This window comes from Cibotium barometz, chromosome 64 (genome assembly GCF_041138505.1).
Source record: "Cibotium barometz isolate CiBa-2024 chromosome 64, ASM4113850v1, whole genome shotgun sequence".
Classification (NCBI taxonomy): Eukaryota; Viridiplantae; Streptophyta; class Polypodiopsida; order Cyatheales; family Cibotiaceae; genus Cibotium; species Cibotium barometz.
Window position 1 is genome coordinate 22,523,762 of NC_141109.1, and position 20,143 is coordinate 22,543,904.

The 20,143-nt window shown below is 41.8% G+C and overlaps 1 protein-coding gene across 1 annotated transcript in view; it reads left to right on the top strand.

Moving 5' to 3' along the window:
- FASS (tonneau 2 (TON2)) overlaps positions 1-19,911 on the top strand; it is a 39,315-nt gene extending 19,404 nt beyond the window's left edge. Inside the window, exons 8-12 of the mRNA XM_086796995.1 lie at positions 6,890-6,954; positions 7,878-7,953; positions 8,174-8,275; positions 18,635-18,827; positions 19,300-19,911. Of these exons, the coding sequence (XP_086653121.1) occupies positions 6,890-6,954; positions 7,878-7,953; positions 8,174-8,275; positions 18,635-18,827; positions 19,300-19,540 (677 nt within the window). The 3' untranslated portion in view covers positions 19,541-19,911. The remainder of the gene's footprint in view (positions 1-6,889; positions 6,955-7,877; positions 7,954-8,173; positions 8,276-18,634; positions 18,828-19,299) is intronic.
- The last annotated feature ends 232 nt before the right edge of the window (positions 19,912-20,143 follow it).

Here is a 20,143-nt window from a genome sequence, read left to right on the forward strand (position 1 = left end):
TAAGGTGCTACTAAGCATGAAGTAAAGTGGCTGCAAATCTGTCCTCAAAAGCCAAGCTAAAACCACGGGCTCGCATCTCTGTGAAGATCGATTTGGTACTTTGTGGCCAAGGGCCCCCAAGACTCGAAGTGCAGGCTGAAATCTGGGCCAAAAGGAAATCTTTCTAGGGCTCACCACCGGGAAGGAGGCCCCTAACAATCAGCTTGCCCAGTAGGGCGTGGCTCTGGATAGCAGGGTTGATGAGGCCTAGCCCCCCTTGCGACGTGGCTGAATAATCACTCTCCATGCCACCTTGGCCTTGGCTGGCCTCCAATCACTTCCGGCCCATAAGAAATTTCGGATCAATCGCTGTACCTGTCCAATACATGCCCGAGAAAAAGCCCAACATGAAGTGATGTACCACATGGTGGCAAGTAAGTACCTGGTTCGCCACCACCACCTTGCCTGCTAGGGAGAGCCTCGCCGAGCTCCAATATAGAAGCTTCTTCCAAATACTCAGAAGAAGCGGGGCGAGTTGCTGCTCGGGGGAGAGATCAATGACAACCTAGCAACTGAGGTATCGAACTGGAGTGCCCCTCGAGATCCACTGGAAATCCTCAACTGGTCGCCAAGTCGGGGCGGGTGCTGAGGCGACCCAAAAACCACACGACTTGTGCCAGTTGATCTGTGCTCCTAATGCACGGCAGAAAACCTCGATCGCCTTTGCAAATCTCTATAGATTCCCCACATCTCCTGCAAGCAAAGTTGTTGTGTCGTCTACAAACTCTGAGTCTAGCAGCTCCTCCTGCGTGCGGAGGGGAAGACGCAATCCCTAAACCCTGTTCTCCTGGGCGGAGAGAAAACTAGTCATGGCCTCGGTGACGAATAGGAAGAGGTAAGGTGCCAAGGGACAGCCCTGTCGAACCGAGCGGGAGAGGGGGAATTTGATGCCACGGGATCCCTAAATGAGAACCTCGTTGTGTGAGGTTGAGTAAAGTCTTGAGACTCCACGAATCCACTCCATGGGGGAATCCCATCCGGCACAGTGCCCTCCAGAAAGCTGCAATCCACCCTATCATAAGCTTTCTCAAAGTCTAGAAGTAGCACAGTGAGGTCTTGCTGCCGCATCCTAGCCGAAGTTGTCGCCTCCGAGAAGGTAAAGATGTTGTCCAGAACGCTCTGATCTTGAAAAAAGCCGGTCTGAGTGTCGTGGATCAAGTCAAGGAGAAAAGGTTGGAGTCTCCTGCTGATGGCCTTGGAGGCTGTCCCAAGGAGAGAGATGGGTCTCCACTGCCAGATCTCCAATTTGTCACCACCCTCCTTGGGAATCAATTGAATCAAGCCCTCTGAGAGCCTCTCTGGCATGGCACCTGTAATCATAATCTCATTGAAGGCAGCTCGAAGGCCACCTTCCATGAGGTCCCAATGGCGAAGAAAGAAGGAGACGAGAAGCCCGTCCGTCCTTAGGCATTTGCCCTTGGAAGTGCCGTTAATGCCTCCGCCAACTCCTCAGTAGTAAATGAATAGAAATACAATGCGGTACTGACTCTGACAAGGCCATATAGATGTGGAGGGATGGAATCCCAGCTGCCCTCGCGAGGGCTGAGGCAGTGGTTGGGGGGGGGGGGGGGGGCTCCACTCTCTCGATGGCACGACAATCACCGGGAGAAGAGGAAGGTACTCCTTCCTAAGGCCTGGGAAGCAATCTGTCACTGGGAAGCCCGAAACGCCAGCCAATGGGTTAGACGCAAGATCGAAGCCGTGTTGCCACCGAGCAAAGAAGACCTACGCCGTACGCAATGCAAGGGGACTCAGCTTCATGACTCGGTTTGATGCTGATGGCGAGTCGAACTCCACTTGGTAGTATGCGTCCCCGAGAGGGCATATCGGTGATCTTTGCAGGTTCGCCAGTGAGGTTGGCTTGAAAAGATCCTTGAGCTGTCTGTGCGCAGGGCGGCTACCAACATTTTTTGCAGACCAGGGTGGAGGCCTCAAGTGAGGCAACAGTCGTGGCAAGAACATGTAGATTGACTTCGGAGAAGGAAATCCAAGCAACGGCGGCTTCGGTTGGGGATGACAGAGCGGCTGCCATGGAGTCCTCCTGAGGGTGAAGACCAGAATGAACCGAAGCTTGCCGAATAAAACTAAAAACCCCAGAAGCCTGGAAGCATCAACGTGCATGGGAGGGGAGAGGAAATGAAGAGAGAAAGGAAAGAGAAGAGGGAGGGGGGGGGGTGGCGAAGAGGGGGAGGTGGCAAAAGCGCGAATTGGTAATAGTGGTGAAACTGTGGAAAAAAACCATAAGTCTCCACCGAATCTTTGACCTGGAAGTCTGATGCGTGAACGTGTCGAGGAACCGACGAGCAGAGGGGCAAAAGCATAGCATGTGGGGGATTGTTTCTTGTGTTCGAGAGCATCTTCTACAATCCGGTGGTGCAATGCGCCTACGGGCTAAGAAAATCCCAACCGGCAATGCTCCCACCACACGTCTCCATAGAAAGACCTTTTGCTTAAGAGGGAGATTACTTTTCCAAATACATAAGAGCACATCACGCCACCACCTTCAAGGCTTGTTTAGATGCCATAAGTGATTGCCATGTTGCTGAATCCATTGTGGGGGGGTGGGGGCAATAACAAGTGATATGCTTTCGCATCAGAAAGTAAAGGCATAGGAAAAGGGCGGAGTTGAGGCCTCCTTGGAACAAATGACCAATCATCTAGTCTCTCTTGGGTTTCAAGAGGAGGCACAGGCTGTAATGGGGCAAGCAATTCCATTAGTGTATTCCAAATCTGCCTATGATGCATACCCAATCCAAGTTTTTGCCTCACCTCAGGGAAGGAAAGTAGCATGCCATGCATATCAACCACATCATCTATGCTGTGCAATCCATGTGCATGAAGGAAATAAGATTTGCAAGGCTCTAAAGCGGCCAGAGGCTCTTGAAACACGCTCCAATGAATGTTTTCGAGCGCAAAGAATTACCGCGACTGATTGCTGCCACCCATTCCAATGTAGGTATTCCAGAATAACTTGCCAATCCTGAATCAACCCGGTGACATATGGGCAACCTGGGATTCATCCTCTAAACTTTCCAAAAACTATCTCGTTGTAAGAAATAGACCAATGCCCAAAAGCGGCCAGAGGCTCTTGAAACACCGTGCTCCAATGAATGTTTTCGAGCGCAAGGAATTACCGACTGATTGCTGCCACCCATTCCAATGTAGGTATTCCAGAATAACTTGCCAATCCTTAATCAACCCGGTGACATCTGGGCAACCTGGGATTCGTCCTCTAAACTTTCCAAAAACTATCTCGTTGTAAGAAATAGACCAATGCCCAAAAGTTTGGTTTGCATGACTGTCACCAAGCGAGAAAACATGATCCCAAGGTGGTTGTTGACATAGAAATTCCAATACAAGGGTGCTTTTTCGAGCAATGAGATGAGATGAATCAAGTACGTTGAGTCCACCATGCATCTTTGGAGTGCAAACCAATTCCTTTTTAAGAAGACGGAGAGGTTTTTCGATCCGTACTTGTGTGCCAAAGACAATCTAAGGCCTTTGACATAAACACATCCAAATCTGATTTTGTCCAAGGTAATAATGGCAAGTGAAACTGAACATACACAATGAGAATGGATTGTACAATTCGCAGACGCACATTGAAGGGCCATGTAGATAGCTTCCTGTAGTCGAGTTTCTGTTTGAGTTTCTAGAGCACCCATTGCCTTTCTTACTTAAGGGAAGCATGCCAACCAATAGGATATCCCAAGTGTACAATTTCTGTGGGTGGGAAAATCTGTCCTGGCCATAGAGCACTATGCGAGTCACAATAGTTCAGGGACAAGAGCTTGGATTTCTGAAAATTCACAAAAAGGCCAGCAGCCAATCCATATGGATGCAAGGCATCCATGATATTTTGAAGATCAGTTGGCATGTTTTGGGGGAAGGAGGAGTCATCGGCATTCGCTTGACTGACAAAGTCTCTTCCTCCAGGTATGGTGATGCCATGTAAGCTGCCATTCTCTATGAGCTTATCTATGTATAACAACATTGGGTGCATTGCAATAGCATAAAGAAGAGCATTGAGTGGACAGTCCTATCTAACAGAACGACCCATCTTCTAGGGCATAGATAGACCATTCTCGATGATGGACTATGCTTGGCCACCCTCATAAAGCCAAAAGATGACATTCTTCATGTTATTGCCAAATCCCATCCTTTCCATGACCAAGGCTACAAAATCCCAATGGATTGTATCAAAAGCCTTTTCAATATCAATTTGCATGATGAGCACATCTTGGTTTGTATATTTAGCATACTCAATATCCACATAAGCATTTGCAATGTTATCCATGATTTATCGGCGTGGCACAAAGCCATATTGTCTCGGGTGCAAACCATAAAAAAGAACGTCTTTGATGCGGTTGACAACCATACAACTGAAATCATCATGCGAAAGATAAGCATTATTCACCAGCAAGAGTCTTTTGCATGGTAGTGGCCGAGCATTAACATTCATTCCAAAATACATATTCATACACAATGGATAGTGATCTGATAGACGGAGAGAGAAATCGATGGACATGTTATAGGTGAAAGCATCAAATTGAGTGGCATTAAGCATATACCATCGGTCTAGTCTAGTTCAGTAATCCAATGCATTATGCTTATATGTAAAGCTAGGAGTCTGAGGCATTAGGTACTTCCACAAGTCAGTGGTATTCATGAAGGCCATTGCATTTACCCAATCACGTCTTTCAGTAGCAGTCATGTGCATATAGTGAGAAGTGCTATCACCAAAGGCTGTAGAATTATTGAAGTTCCCACACAAAAACGGCATTTGTAATCCACGGATAAGCGGCTAGTGACCTCCACATGATTGCTCGTTCCATGGAGTTTTGCGAGGCATATAAGGATGCAAATTCGTAAATCTCACCATTTAGCATACATTATATGACCAACTATCTACCAATGGGAGCATTGAAGGCCATAATTGGCTGAAGCTCATGTCTCAGTAGCATAACAACACCCAAAAACGAACCTTGTCCAGCATAGAATATATGGTAGCCTGCAAAGAAACCTTGTCTACCAGCAAAAGCATTTTGGTTGTGCTCTTGAAGACAAACGATATGTGGTTTGGTTTTATTCACATAATCCCGAAGAAGCCTCCATTTATTGGCATCACAGAGGCCACACACATTATAGGAAACACACTTGATTGGTATATACATATTTACAGCAGAGATGTTGACGAAAACAACTATGAAAATCAGGTGACCATGTGAACATCTACCAATCCCTCTTCACGAGGGCGGGACGATTCTATAGGGGCATGATTTTGCATCTCATTTAGAGAAAATCGATTGGCAGGAGCATCAGCATCAATACCATCATACATGTGAATTGATTGCCCATGTAATACAACTGTCCACATTTTGCCTACACCAGCAACTCCTCTAACCACATCTGGGAAAGAGGCAGAAGTTTTTGACCCATTTTTAGAAACATTTTCAGTCCAATTCCTTTAGACTACTGGTCGAGGTTTAATGACTTTTTTGTTTGTCAGGCATTCAATTCCTGAGCTTCCTTATCTTTATCCTTGGACACTGATGGTGCATTATTCACCTTGGCTTTGCCCTTTTCCTGACCATTTACATGTTGCACTTTAGAGGGCTTCAACACTTTTGGTGGTTGAACATTGTTGACAATAGTAACAACAGGCTTTTCCGAAGGAGATACAACATTGGCCGGTGCTAGAAATAGTACTGTAGGACATTCAGATTGCATATGACCAAATTTCCCACAAGAGAAACAAGAACTAGCAAACCTCCCCCATTTGAGGGTAAAATGAGCCCGTTGTGGAACCATGCCATACATGTGAACATTGATGGTGACACTTGGTGGCGTTGGCACATCAGTGTTCCATAGAATGCAGAAACGATGTGCATTTCCCCAAGCTCTTGATGGACAAACCACCTTCCCCAAGTTCTGAGCAACATAAGGCAGAGCCGGTTCATAGTAAAGCGGCACGTCTGGCACCTCCACCCATATTGGACATTTATGCGTGAATAAGACGTTGGTAGTCCTTTGCAGGCGACCATGGGTATCAATTCTTAACCGATATAATATCCAAAGGCACCCCCAAAACTTTCCAGTCAGCCAGGCGGTTGCGCACATACACACACACATATATTTTTTTTGTGTGAAAACCATGCATCTATTAACAATGACTTATGTACAATATAGGAGATGGACTCAAGATAAGTCCATCTTTAAAGAACTTCAAAAGCAATGGAAAAACACCTTGAACTGGCTAAAAGCACTATCGTTTATACATATACACACACATTCACACACCCCACCCTCCCAACACACACACACAATATAAATATGTATGTGTGTGTGTGTGTGTGTGTATACACATACATACATACATACATACATACATACATATACATATATATACATATATATGTATATATATATGTATATATACATATATATACATATATATGTATATATATGTATATATATATATATACATATATATACATATATATGTACATACACATACACATACACATACACATACACACACACACACACACATATGTATATATATATATATATATATGTATATATATATATATATATATGTATATATATATATATATATAGAGAGAGAGAGAGAGAGAGAGAGAGAGAGAGAGAGAGAGAGAGAGAGAGAGAGAGAGAGATACATATACATATACATATACACACACATACATATAGATACATGATGATAGGTTGTAAAGGGCAAAGAGTGCTCTTTTGCTAGTTTTTACTCTTTCTAGATCATCAATGCAAGTAGTAGGATTAGTGCATGTTCATGCAGGCAATGAGCCAGGGGTTACTTTGTTTGCAGGAAAACTCTGTATCAAAAAGGTACTTTTGAGCAATTGCCTTGCAGAATTGATGGAACTTCACCAGGTGTTGTATCTTAAATCCAAATCTTTGGTTTTTTTTGTTTGAATCTAACACTCACATAACATTTGGTACATAAGTCTTTGCTGAAGCCCAGGACTAGCATTGTCATACAGTGGTCAAATGAAGTCTTGGCCATGGAGTGACTTCTGATGCTTTAAGCTTATCAAAATGTCATGCCACTGGGCAGCTTCAGTCTAAGTAGGGGCGATGTGACATAGATTACCCTTTGTAGTGTTCACATCTGGACATCAAATGGGATGTAGTAAAGCAGAATGAGGCAGCCTCTGCTGGTAAGCAGGCTGCTCGGTTCTCAGTTAAACAAGGGTTTTTAGGCATATCCAAACACGTTGGATGCACAGACGCACAGCAGCTTGGGCTATATGGGCAGGCCAAACATGTGCATGGAGGTCAGTTTGAGGAGACCATAAAGTAGTTTTTTGGGTGTGGCCCTTTGCCATCCTTCCTCCTCCTTCCCTATCTTTCTTAAGGGAAGAGCTTTCAACATCGCAATGGGAGACTTAGAAGACACCATCTTTCATTTTTTTGCTATTGGAAAGCATGTATAGAACATCCTACAAGGTTTACTTGAACTATAGGAGCCTCTCTAGTGAGCTGAGAAGACAGTATTTCAGAGGCACCTGAGAGCAAATCTAGCACGTTTCACAAACGATTGAAGCTATTTTTATTTTTATATCAAGGAAAAGGGGAAATGTTACCTTCATAAAGTTGATATTGAATCAATCGCATTTTGGTGCATGTGTGTGTACGCATGTGCACGCAGGCGCCTGTATACAACTGTGTGGGTGAGCGTGTAAAGACGTGTGGGCACCTGGCATGTACAAATGTGTGTTCAAGGAATTTAAAGGGGTAAGAAAATGGAATAAGAAATTCCAATAAAGGGACTGATTGTGTTTCGTGCCACACAGGAAGTAGAAGATGAAGCAGCGGAAGGAGAGCAAACAGAGAATTGGTTCTCTCTGGGAAGTGCTCAAAGAATATGTGGTAACGTTCATGATATATATATATTTTTCATAATTATTGTAGCTTGCATAAATTGGTCTAAGTCCTCCCCCCTGTCCTTCATGGCTGAAGGATCTTCCCCATCCATCATCCCCTGAAAGGCAAGGGAGGTTTCTGTAAAGATTTGTAGTTAGTTCTTATAAAATTATCTTGTCATTATCATGGTTTAATGAAATGGTTTTTGTTGGTGCTTGAATGCTAGATGTATTCCTCTCCTTGGACAAAGATATGAATGGTACACTAAGCAAACAGGAACTTCAAGAGTATGCTGAAGGCACCCTTACAGAGATCTTCATCGAACGAGGTTAGTTTTGTTGAGAGTTTGAGGGCTCGCTTTCAGTAGGTCTTAGTACAAACCTTGCAATAGAATTTCCCTTCATTTTCATGTATTATTTTTAATCACTAGTGGTGGGCAGATGCTCTGCATGGGCACTCCCCTTGTGTGTGTGTGTGTGTGTCTCTCCACCCTTGCAGCAGCCATCTCTGTGCATTTCCGCCTGCACCCGGACTCTCCATCATCTTCCTCTGCTCACAGAACAGCGGCACCCCTCTGTTGGTGTGCATGCATACGTGTGTGTGTGTGTGTGTGTGTGTGAGTGAGAGAGAGAGAGAGAGAGAGAGAGAGAGAGAGAGTGGGAATCCTCTTGGCAAGAAGGGCTCGTCAAACTGGTGCCCAAAAAACAGCTATGTCAAAATTTATTTGACTGGTGATGCATTACTTTGATGCCAGTAATCTATGGAAGAAAGTGCTATGGAGCAAGGAAGGACTGAGATAAAGCAAGAGCAAGAGCAAGATACCTTGTGATTGAGAGCACTTTACTTATGGAAGAAAGCATTATGCTTGGGGAAGAGCAAGGAAGGACCGAGATAAAGCAAGAGCTAGAAAGGAGGAGAGGTAGCTAGGTCATGCACCCAAGAATTTTGGGGAAGATAATGTGTCATGGCCTGGGCAAGAGAATCTAATTTTTTCCTCAGTCCACACATGGCTATTTGGAAGGTGCACACATAGCTGCTTAGACAAGAAAGACAAAAATCAAGAGAAAACTTTGAGAAAATTTCTCCCACAACCTTTGAAAAGGGGCCCTGATGACATTAGAGTGATTCTGATTGGAGACTCACCATAGGGTTTTCTTTATGTAGGGATTCCCACAGTGTGTAGGTGTTATGGATTGGGGTGCTGCATAGTAGTTAGGGGGTTGTTTGAAACGGGTTTCCTAAAAGTTTCAAAACGGGTTTCGTAAAATCAGCCCAAAGTTTCCTACCTACATGTTTTTGCATGTACAAAATTTCAAATATATACTCTATAAAATATGTAAAAATAACACTAAATGCATAGAATACATGGAAACATCAATTTGAAGCCTACAGTCTTTGAATCACAAATAACAAAAACCATATAATCATCCATCATCAATGTCAAATGATCATGATTCGTAGACCATGGTCCACTGTCCATGATCCAATCATCCATCATTCCATGCCATAAAAGAAAAACCCGTACATGACACTACATAAAAAACTTTATCAAAAGAGTCGCACAGATTTCGACGTTAGATTTGGGGAAAAAAATGTCAAAAAATTTGCTCGAAAAAAATGCATTTCCTACAAGGAAACACTTCCAAGTTTCCTTCCCTGTAGGAAACGCGTTTCCTAACTACTATGGGGTGCTGGAACTTGAAGTTAACCACATGACCAAGAAAGTACTAGATGTTGAGTCAAGACACAATGTCATCAAACAATGTTAATCATAGTGCCCTAATTATGATACAATATGTCATCAAACAATGTTAATTATAGTGCCCTAATTATGATGTGGCAAAAGAGTTTGGGAATAAGGAAGGAAGGTACATGGAATCCATCTGTTATAAGATATCTCGTGTCCAAGTAAATGTCCAAGTAACCAATCATGCATTTGCAACAAATCACAAAGCATGTGTGAAATTATGGTCGATTCAGAAAAATAAGACATCTGAGTTCTTTGATGATTATATTATATGTTAAATTTTTCTCCAATGTACGTATTTGATCATGGTATTTATAAGATTGTGCATTAATTATAGGATGATGATGAAGAGGAGTAGAATAAGGGATTCAATGCCTCATTATGAGTGGAGGGTTACAGAGGGAAATAAGGCACCTCTAAGACAATATTGATGTGAATGAGGTCATGGGCGAAGAAGCCTCCCATGATCAAGAAATGCCTCCATCATTGCCACATGAAGAGAAGGATTTGGCCATGGATGAGATGCTTGATGACTTGTTTTAGAAAGGAGGAGAGGAGGAGGTTGAAATCACATGGGATGAAGTACATTTACGACAAGCGGTGAGGACTTCACTACCCTTGTGCAACCTTGGAGCTACTCAACTTCAAAACCATGTATGGTTGGAGAGCAACATTAGTGTTACAAGCCTCTTTAGATGGCCCTATCTTTTGTGGTTTACAATTTATTAGAAACTTTAAACTCCGAAAGTGAACTTTCTTATGTTTTGTGTCGTAATAGGATCATGAAGAAAATGCTTCCTTCAGACAACCACATGTTGAATACATTCTGAATGCATACATGCATGTGTCAATGATTAGTGTGTTATTAAGGAGTGTCCACAAAGATGTGCTATTAGTGTCAATGACTGTGTGCTATTAAGGAGTGTCCACAAAGATGCGCTTCAATTTTCGAAGTGTGATGAGTCTCCTTATACCGAAGTGATTTGCAAGGTTCGGTGATTTCTAGAAAGGTGTTGAGGCATTTTCCCATCATACTCCATATTTAATACATGTTTCGAAGAAGCAAATCTATTACCGAGCTTATGACATGGCATGTATATAGTCGCTCCATCGATGGCACGACGATGGGGTTCTATGTAGATTCACATGCATGAAAACACATAAAAGAGAAGTGCCTGGAATTCAAGGAGGAGCAATGTCACTTACGGCTTGGATTGCGGATGGATGGATTCAATCCATTTAATTCAACATCCTCAAACACATGGGGAGTGGTAGTAGTAAACTACAATCTTCCTCCATGGAAGTCAATAAAGAAGGGTCAGGTGATGCTAGTTCTTCTTGTGCCTAGAAAGCATACGGTCAAGAACATGGATGTGTACCTCAAGCCTTGATTGAGGATCTTGAGAAACTATGGTGTGGAATCCAAGTGCATGATATGATCGCTCTTTCACAATGTACTGTGGAGGTAAAGGCAATTTTGATGTGGATAATGCATGACTTTTCGGGATATGGATCTTGAGTATGCTTTTTGTCCTCAATCATCGACTTTGAGTATTTGGCTTTTGCACATGTAGAAAGATTTTAAATAGAGGCCTCCATCCTGCACAGTAGTATGGCTTTGTTCCTAGATGATAGATCACGGATAATATCTATAATGCCTATGTGGGGATAGAATATGCAAAATATACAGAGAGCAGGATCTTTTATTACTGCAAGTTGATGCAGGAAAGGCATTTGACACTATTCAATGGGATTACATTGTTGCAGTCATGACAAAGCTTGGGTTTGGGCAAAAACTATCAAATGTTATTTATTGGCTTTATGAAGACGTATGGCACACGCATATTGGGCAAAGGATTGTCCTCTCAAGGGGTATTGGGAAAATCTGTTAGACAAGGATGCCCATTAAGTGCTTTATTGTATGCAATTGCCGCTCATCCTTTGCTACTCTACATGGATAAACTCACTAATATTGGGCAGTTAAAGCTTATATTGATGACTCTTTTTTCTTCCTTAAGAATACACTGAATGATCTTAAAGTACTTATGCAAGCTCTTGAGCTCTTTGGAGAGGCAACAGGCCAATTCATAAATTTGAGAAAATTGAAATTATTGCCTTCAAAGGAGATCGATTGGCATAGCATTTTATGGCCGGGACAGATTATTCCGCCCATTGACATTGTTTGGCACTTGAGATATCTTGTAGGCTAGAATATGTCACATTGAATAGCTACTGACTTGGTCATGTAGAGGCTGCAAGCCAAATTGGGTTACTGGCACTTATCTACGTCTCTTCATGTAGGACTCATAATTGTGCAGTCCATTCTTATGGCTTACATTCAATTCTTCTTGCGGCTTTTAATATGGTCAAAACAACCGATTTCAAGCTTTATGTCAAAGACCATGGAGGTTTTATGGCAAACAAAATATCATTAGAAAGCACTGTGCCTTCTGAGATTTGAAAGAATTTGCTCACCCAAGTTGTATGGTGGTCTCAATATTCTTGATATTCATTATCATATGTTAGCATGCAAAACTTTTTTGGCTCAACAACAACCATGGACCCTCATGATTGCTGCAATGTTGACAACCTATCAAACTTGCTCCTTTGGTAAATGGAAGCTACACTATTGGGATATACTATTTGGATATATCCCAGACAAGGTTCCTCGCTGCCCATACACAAGCCGATTAATTATTGATTGGAAAGCAGTATTGCAATTTGTTCATTGGTTTGGAAGACCTCCTTAGATAGGAAATTCATTCAGGCAAGAAAACATACATTGGAGTGATGTTTTTGTTGCTCCATTGGCGATTACATCTCCCAGATCAGCTTACTTTCTGTCTATCAAAGACATATACATTGTGTAAGATGTCATATCCCCTGAGGGACGTGCTCTATCTTTCCCGTAGGCTCAACGAAGATGGGGTTTGGGTATGCATTATAGACCTACATGGTAGAAAATCCAAACACAACTACAGCCCTTCCAGAATGTCATAATGGACTTTGGCCAAGATAGACTAGAAGATTGATATTCCATAGAGAGGAGACTTTTAAGTTTTGTTTTTGTGAAATTTCCTTTTACAGAGATCACAGTAGCAATGATCTACTGATTAATCATACCACTACCATGGTTTTTGGAGCATGGAAATATGCTAGGAATAACTGAGCAATATGCTGGAAAAAAAACTTTGCAGAAGCTATGGAAAAGGTAGTTACCTCTCAAACAGAGAGTCTTCTTTTGGTGATACATTGCAGGAGTACTTCCTATTGGTAGCATTTTGGCAAAAGGAATGATTGCTTCTGCTCATTGTCCAAGATGTTTTTGCTTGAATGAGACCATTCATCACTTGTTGTGGCATTGCATTGACACATAGGATTTCTTGCTTCATTTATCTAGATGCTTGAATGCCATATTTCTAGGACCGCATTTCTTTCAGCATTTTTTTTTGGGATATTTGACAGATATGAGCAGAGATTTGCACGTATGGGTGTTTTTTTCCCAATGGATGAGATTTTAGGCTCTTTGGACAATTTGGATTGCTTGTAATCGAGTGGTTTTCCCATCGACCTTGATTGACAAGTATCAGTATTTCCGTCAATCGTTGTGACAATCTCTACATGATTGCTATACAGCAGCTAGATCAGTCTCATGTCGATTTGTTTTTCCACTGTTTTTAATTTTCTTTCCTCATCTGTGAGACCACTTTTGCTTTGACGGGGTTTCTTTCTGTACATTTGACATAATAGAAGCAATGTTTTTTAGCCAAAAAAAAAGTGTATGTGTATGGTTCTCGTCTGCTGTTCGCCGTTCTTGGATGTTCGCATCTGCTCAATTGCTTCCATTGTTTTGTTGTTCGCCGTTCTTGGATGTTCGTATTTGCTCAACTGCTTCCATTGTTTTGCTGTTTGCTGATTGTGTCCTTCTGCTTCCCATGCTTGTGTGCTCCTCCTCCTTGCCTGAGGTTTGTTGCTTGATTTTCTATCTTTGTTGTACTGTGTTGCTAGTCGTCATCTTGCTCTCTTGCTGTGTTGCCTGTTCTTTCCTTCTCATCTCTTTCTGCTGTTGTTCCCTTGCTGCTCGTTGGCTGTAGATTCTTGTTCCATAGCTATTGTTTGCCTCTTCGCCTCTGTCAGTGTGTTTCTGTTTTTCTTTTCCTCTTTTGTCTTTGTTATAGATTCATAGCCTCAAGTTGTCTACTCCCGTCGTGGAGATAAGGTTTCGGAGGAAATGGATCCCAAGAGACTCAAAGAATCGGTAACTATGAACCATGATAATCCTTATGCACAGTACCTGTTCGATGTAGTGCATAAAGATTTTGAAGAAACTTAGACTGCCTGGGGCAAGCCTAAACCAACTTTCAAATACAAAATCTCTATCCAGATTATATTGCCGAGAGTTAAGATATTCTTGGAATGCGCAGTCATTATGTTTTTTCTTGGAAAAATGCCTATTGCGAATGATGTTGCTTAGTGGATTAAGATTTTGCTTGGTGGATGCGATGTTGTGGGGTTTATTATGCTGCTTGTGGCTTTAGTGAAGTGATTCTCTCAAAACCAGTATATAAGCACAACTGCTAGAAAAATCGCCTTCGTTTTATTGGCTTTATCAAGACAGTACTGAGTATAGCATGATGTATATTAGGCAAAGGATTGTCCTGTCCTTGGATATTGGGTAAATCAGTTAGGTAAGGTTGCCCATTGAGTGCATTACTATGCAATTGCCACTCACCCTTTGCTTCTATGTATGGAAAAACTCATGGATCAAGGACTTCTGCATGGTTGCTTGATGGCTGTAATTTAATTGCGCAAGCTCATGTCGATGATTCCTTTTTCTTCCCCAAAAACACTCCGCAAGATTTGTAAACCCTTATGACAGCTCTCCAATTGTTTGGGGAAGCTACAGGATTGTTCATTAATTTTGGCAAATCCAAAATACTATCACTTACCTGGATAGATTTTCCCACCAACACACATTGTTAGACATTTGAGTTACCCATTGGGATGGAATGTATCCATTTCTGATGCCACAGATTGGATCTTTCAGAAGATGAAAGCAAAATTGGATTATTGGCAATTGCCTACCCGGCTTTTACATTTACGACTAAGGATAGATGAGTCCATCTTGATGGCCTGCGCGTAATGGCCTATGTGCAATTTTTCTTACCTCGATTGGTACGGACAAAGAAACATATTATTGCTTTCATGTCTCACACCATGGAAGTACTATGGAAAACCAAACATCATAAGAAAGCTCTTTGGCTCTTGAGATATGAATTGATTGGTTTGCCAAAGATGCATGGAGGACTGAATATTCTGAATATTCATTATCATGTTTTGGCAAGAAAAACAACTCTATTGTCCATTTTCTTTCCCCAAGAGTAGCCTTGGATAGTCATGATTGCAGCTATGTGTATTTTAGTATTTGCATTGGTCTAGAAGACCTTCAGAGGCAGGTAACTCACTGAGATTGGAGAGCATTCACTAGAGCAGAGTTTTTCTAGAACCTCTGGCATTTCAAGAGCCAAGGAAAGCCTATTTTCTTTCCACTAAAAGTATAGGTCTAATCCAAGATGTAGTCTCTGTGGATGGTAGAATTCTTACATTCCCACAAGCACAAAGAAAATGGAATTTGGGTATGTATTACAGGCTTGTTTGGCAAAAAATTAGAGCTTTATTACAGCAATTTGAAGTGATTCCACCTCTCTCACAAGAGAGAAGATTGTTAGATTAGATGTTGCACAGATGAGCCTAGTTTTCCTTACATACCCATGTTACAGCTCACTGCTGCTTGCATATACAGATTGATAATTCTTGAGATGTGGATTACTATTCATTCTAATAGGCTTTGGAATATGGATAAGACAGCCAATGGTGGAAACAAAACCTTCAACTAACGTGGATTTATAAATTGCCTTTAAAGCAGAGAGTTTTCCTTTGGCAATGCTTGGTTGGAGTGCTACTTGTTGGTGAAACTCTAGCCAATAGAAGGATAGCTTCTGCTTCTTGTGTTAGATGCTCAAATCGCAATGAGACTATGTCTCACTTACTTTGGTCTTGTTTGGATACCAACGATTTCTTGCTCAAACCATCTGTTTCTTCGGCTGCCAGATTTCCAAGATATTATTTCTCCAAGCATTTTTGGATCTTTGGAAGATGTCACCAAAGACTGGGTGATTATGCAAGTTTTCTTGCTTGGACACGTTTTTTGGGTACTTTGGACACAATCATCTGATTTTTCACTCTACATAGATTTACAAGTACTCATACTTCTGCCAGGCTTTAGGCTAATCTTTATATGATTGCCATAGACTACAAGAGTTGAACCACCTATTGCAGTTAGACTTGTTTGCTCAATGTTTCTGATCTTCAAGAAGTTTCCCTTGCTTTGGAGGGCTTCTTTTTTTGTACACTGAAGTAATAGAACAAAGCCTTTACAAAAAAGTGTGTGCGCGCGCGCGCGCACGTGTGTGTGTGTGTGGACAACTGGTTGTAAAATGCAACAAGCTATTTTTTGGTTATATAGAGATAGTACTGTCGAGTGTGTTTTTTGTCTTGATCTTTCATCGACGTGGACATTGCAAAAATCTGTGCGTCAAGGATGCCCTCTTAGTGCATTGCTCTATGCGATTGCCACATATCCACTTTTGATGTAAATGTATCTCTTAACTGCATAGGGGCAATTACACGGTTTGCGATTACCCAATGGTTCGCATTTTGTGGCCCAAACCTATGCAGATGATTCTTTGTTCATGCCTAAAAATGATCCAAATGATTTGGAGTCCATTATGAGAACTTTGGAATTATTTGGTAAAGCAACTAGAGTTTATATCAACTTTTCTAAGTTACTGCTTCCGTTGACTTTTCCACTGGCATGGTATATGTCTACTCAAGATGCCATTCTTTGGGTATTGAACAAATTGAAGGCCAAGCTAGCATATTGGAGCTTTCTACATGGCCTTAACATGTGGGTCTCAGAATTGTTCAATCAATCATTATTGCCTATGTGCAATTTTATTTGCTATTGTTGATTTGGCATAGAACTAATATTGATACTTTTATGTCTGATGCCTTGGAATTGCTGTTGAAAACCAAGCATCATATGAGAGCGCTGTCTTTTGTGACGATCTTTGGTGTGCACTCCTAAAATGCATGGTGGATTAAATATACTTGATCTGCATTATCATCTCTTGGCAAGAAAGGCCACCATGATTTCCACTTTCTTTTAACTTCGGTAGCCATGGGCCATAATGCTTGTAGGCATGTGTGCTTTCATGAAGACTAGAGCTTATGGCAATTGGCACATTTCTCAAAATTGTTCAATCAATCATTATGGCCTATACGCAATTTTATTTGCTGTTGTTGATTTGGCGTAGAACTGATATTGATACTTTTATGTCTGATGTCTTGGAATTGCTGTTGAAAACCAAGCATCATATGAGATCGCTATGTATTTTGTGATGATCTTTGGTGTGCACTCCTAAAATGCATGGTGGATATAATATACTTGATCTGCATTATCATCTCTCGGCAAGAAAGGCCACCATGATTCCTACTTTCTTTTAACTTCGGTAGCCATGGGCCAAAATGCTTGTAGGCATGTGTGCTTTCATCAAGACTAGAGCTTATGGCAATTGGCACATTTCTCACTGGGAAGCAGTGCTTAGTAAATTTGAAGGAAAAATTTCGGGATGCCCTTGCATATTCTCTTCTTCGTGATTGGAAATTAGCTTTGTCGTCTATTCATTGGCATGGTGCACTGACTGGGAATTCTTTTCGATTGGAAAGCATCCATTGGTCTTCGGTGTTTCCTCAACCACTTGCAATACAAGAACCACGAAAGGCATGCTTTTTGGCCTCTATTGGAGTTACCACTGTGGCGGATGTTGTCACAGTTAAGGGATTTGTGATGACATTTCCACAAGCTTGTTTGAAACACAACTTGGGTTTGCATCACAGGCGAGTGTGGAAAACTATTACTACGTTGCTGCAGCCTTTTGAACCCATCCCACCCTTGGATGATCAGGACAGACTTCATGATTGACAACTTGTTGGTCACACCAGCTCTCTTTGATTGAATGTGCTTTCGGCAAGTAATGTGTACAAATTGTTGCTCCCTTCACCCAAGATTCAGTCTTATGCTGATACTTTCTTGGGCTTGCATAAGAATACTAAATGGTGGAAACAAAGGCTTCAAATAATTTAGGGTTGTAAGCTGTCGCTCAAAGAGCGTCTATTTTTATGGAGATGCCTTGTGGGAATACTTCCAGTTTCTACTTTTTTGGCAAAACAACATATCTCTAGTGATAGATGTAGTAAATGTGGACGACATGTAGAGTTTGTCCCTCATCTTCTTTGGCATTGCACGGAGTCTAGGAATTTCTTGCAAGCACTAACTCACAACCTCTGAGGACGTTTTCCATCATTCAAAGGAGGAAAACCCTTCTGGTTTTTTGGTGTTCTGCCATCTTACATGGCTGGATTTGACACTTTCATCATTTGGATTAGATACTGGGCACTTTGGACTATTTGGAAGACTAGGAACCATATTATGTTTCGACAACCTTTTCTGGATGCTTATGCTTTCTTCCTCGCTAGACCCTACACGAATGTTGATTGCTGGAGGCTATCGACATCCCACAGTTAGAAGCCTTTTTCTACTGTTTTTAACTTTTTTCTTTGGATGCCTTCTCTTTGAAGTACATCCTCTCCATGTATATTGTTTCTTGGTAATAGAAAATTGGGTTTTACTATATATATAAAAAAGTGTGGACAACTGCATGTCAAGAAGGGCCGGATGTGTGGCACATGGGGATATAGTGGCACTCCTTGCTTTGTTATGCAATGTATGCCCTTAGAAGCTAACCCTATGAGATGTACATTTTTGGATCTAACATCTTTGAGCTTTATGAATCTTCATGCTTCTTTTCTCTGCTGCAGTTTTTGATGAACATGTGAGAAGAAGTAGAAGCAGCGGAGGAAGTGGTCGAGAGATGGACTTTGAGAGCTTTCTAGACTTTGTCTTAGCATTGGAGAATAAGGATACTCCAGAGGGCTTGACTTACCTATTCCGATGCCTGGATCTGCAGAATCGAGGCTTTCTTACGACTGCTGACATCCACACACTTTTCAGGCAAGACTTTCAAAACTTGAGTGTTTTTGTGTTTTGATGTGCAATTTTTTAGTTGCTACAGTATTAGTACGGGTAATACCTGGAAGATAAACCTGTGCTGCTCACATCCCACCTTGTCATCTGCCATATGAAGCTTCCCTCCATCGCCAGCCACTGTTGGAGGGAGGTTACATAGAGGGATTAGCATGTGTTAGATGGGCGGTGGGGGTTGATTCAACTCTATCCAGCATTTCTTTGTAAGGTTGATTGACTTTGTAATGCTGTGGGAATACATTGCTGGAATAGAAAGAATTAAATCACAACACCATCTTAAAAGCCTGGGGCTTCAAGAGTTTAACAGACTTTGTAGATTTATGTAGAAAAGCTTTTCAAGGGATTTCTTCAAGATTTAAACGCTTGAAGCTCATTATTATTCTTAGAAGGCTTGATGTTGACGAAAAACTCGCCACTGATTTTTTTAAAATGTCAACAGGGATGTGCATCGGAAGTGGATTGAAGGCGGAAATTACGACCTTTGTATTGAGGATGTTAGGGATGAGATTTGGGACATGGTGAAGCCTCAAGATCCTTTGAGGATCACATTACAGGACCTGCTTCACTGTAGACAAGGAGGCACGGTAGCGAGCATGTTGACTGATGTGCGAGGCTTCTGGGCTCATGACAACAGAGAGAATCTCCTTCAAGAAGAGGAAGAAGTAGAAGAGGAAGAGTAATGCAATGTTTCCAAAAACTCCTGCCCTCCTGCAAATGTGCCCGTGCCCATGCCCATCCCGTGCCCGTGCCCGCCCTCCCCTCCCTGCGCTGCCGCCATTACACATGCAGGTGGTCTTCTGTGCAAGTAGATCTGTTAACTCTGAACCATTTGTTTGAATTTGAACTTGTGCACAGGTAACCTTACAGTGTAATATGGTTGGAACCTGATAATGCTGTATGGATATAGCTTATTATTATGGGTATTGTGTGTTTCTTCTAACAAGGTTAAGTGCAAGCCTTGTCACTCTCCTATGTTCATTACCGACAGGTAAGCACAACAAAGTAACAAAAATACCAAGTTTCACTATGGAATCTATCACTTCAATACGCACATTTGTTGTCCTCTGTGCCTCTTTGTGTGCACTGTTGCAGATGTGAACATGCACGAGAGAGAGAGTTTTGAAACGTCTACAAAATACCCAGAGGGTCTATGAGACTAAGAATGAGTACAAATGATCCATGAACAATGGATGCCAGAAACATGAAAAAAGAAATGTATACATAGAAGATGGGGGTCTTTGTACTACGTGGACTTGTGTATACAATGAAGAGAGTCAAAGCTC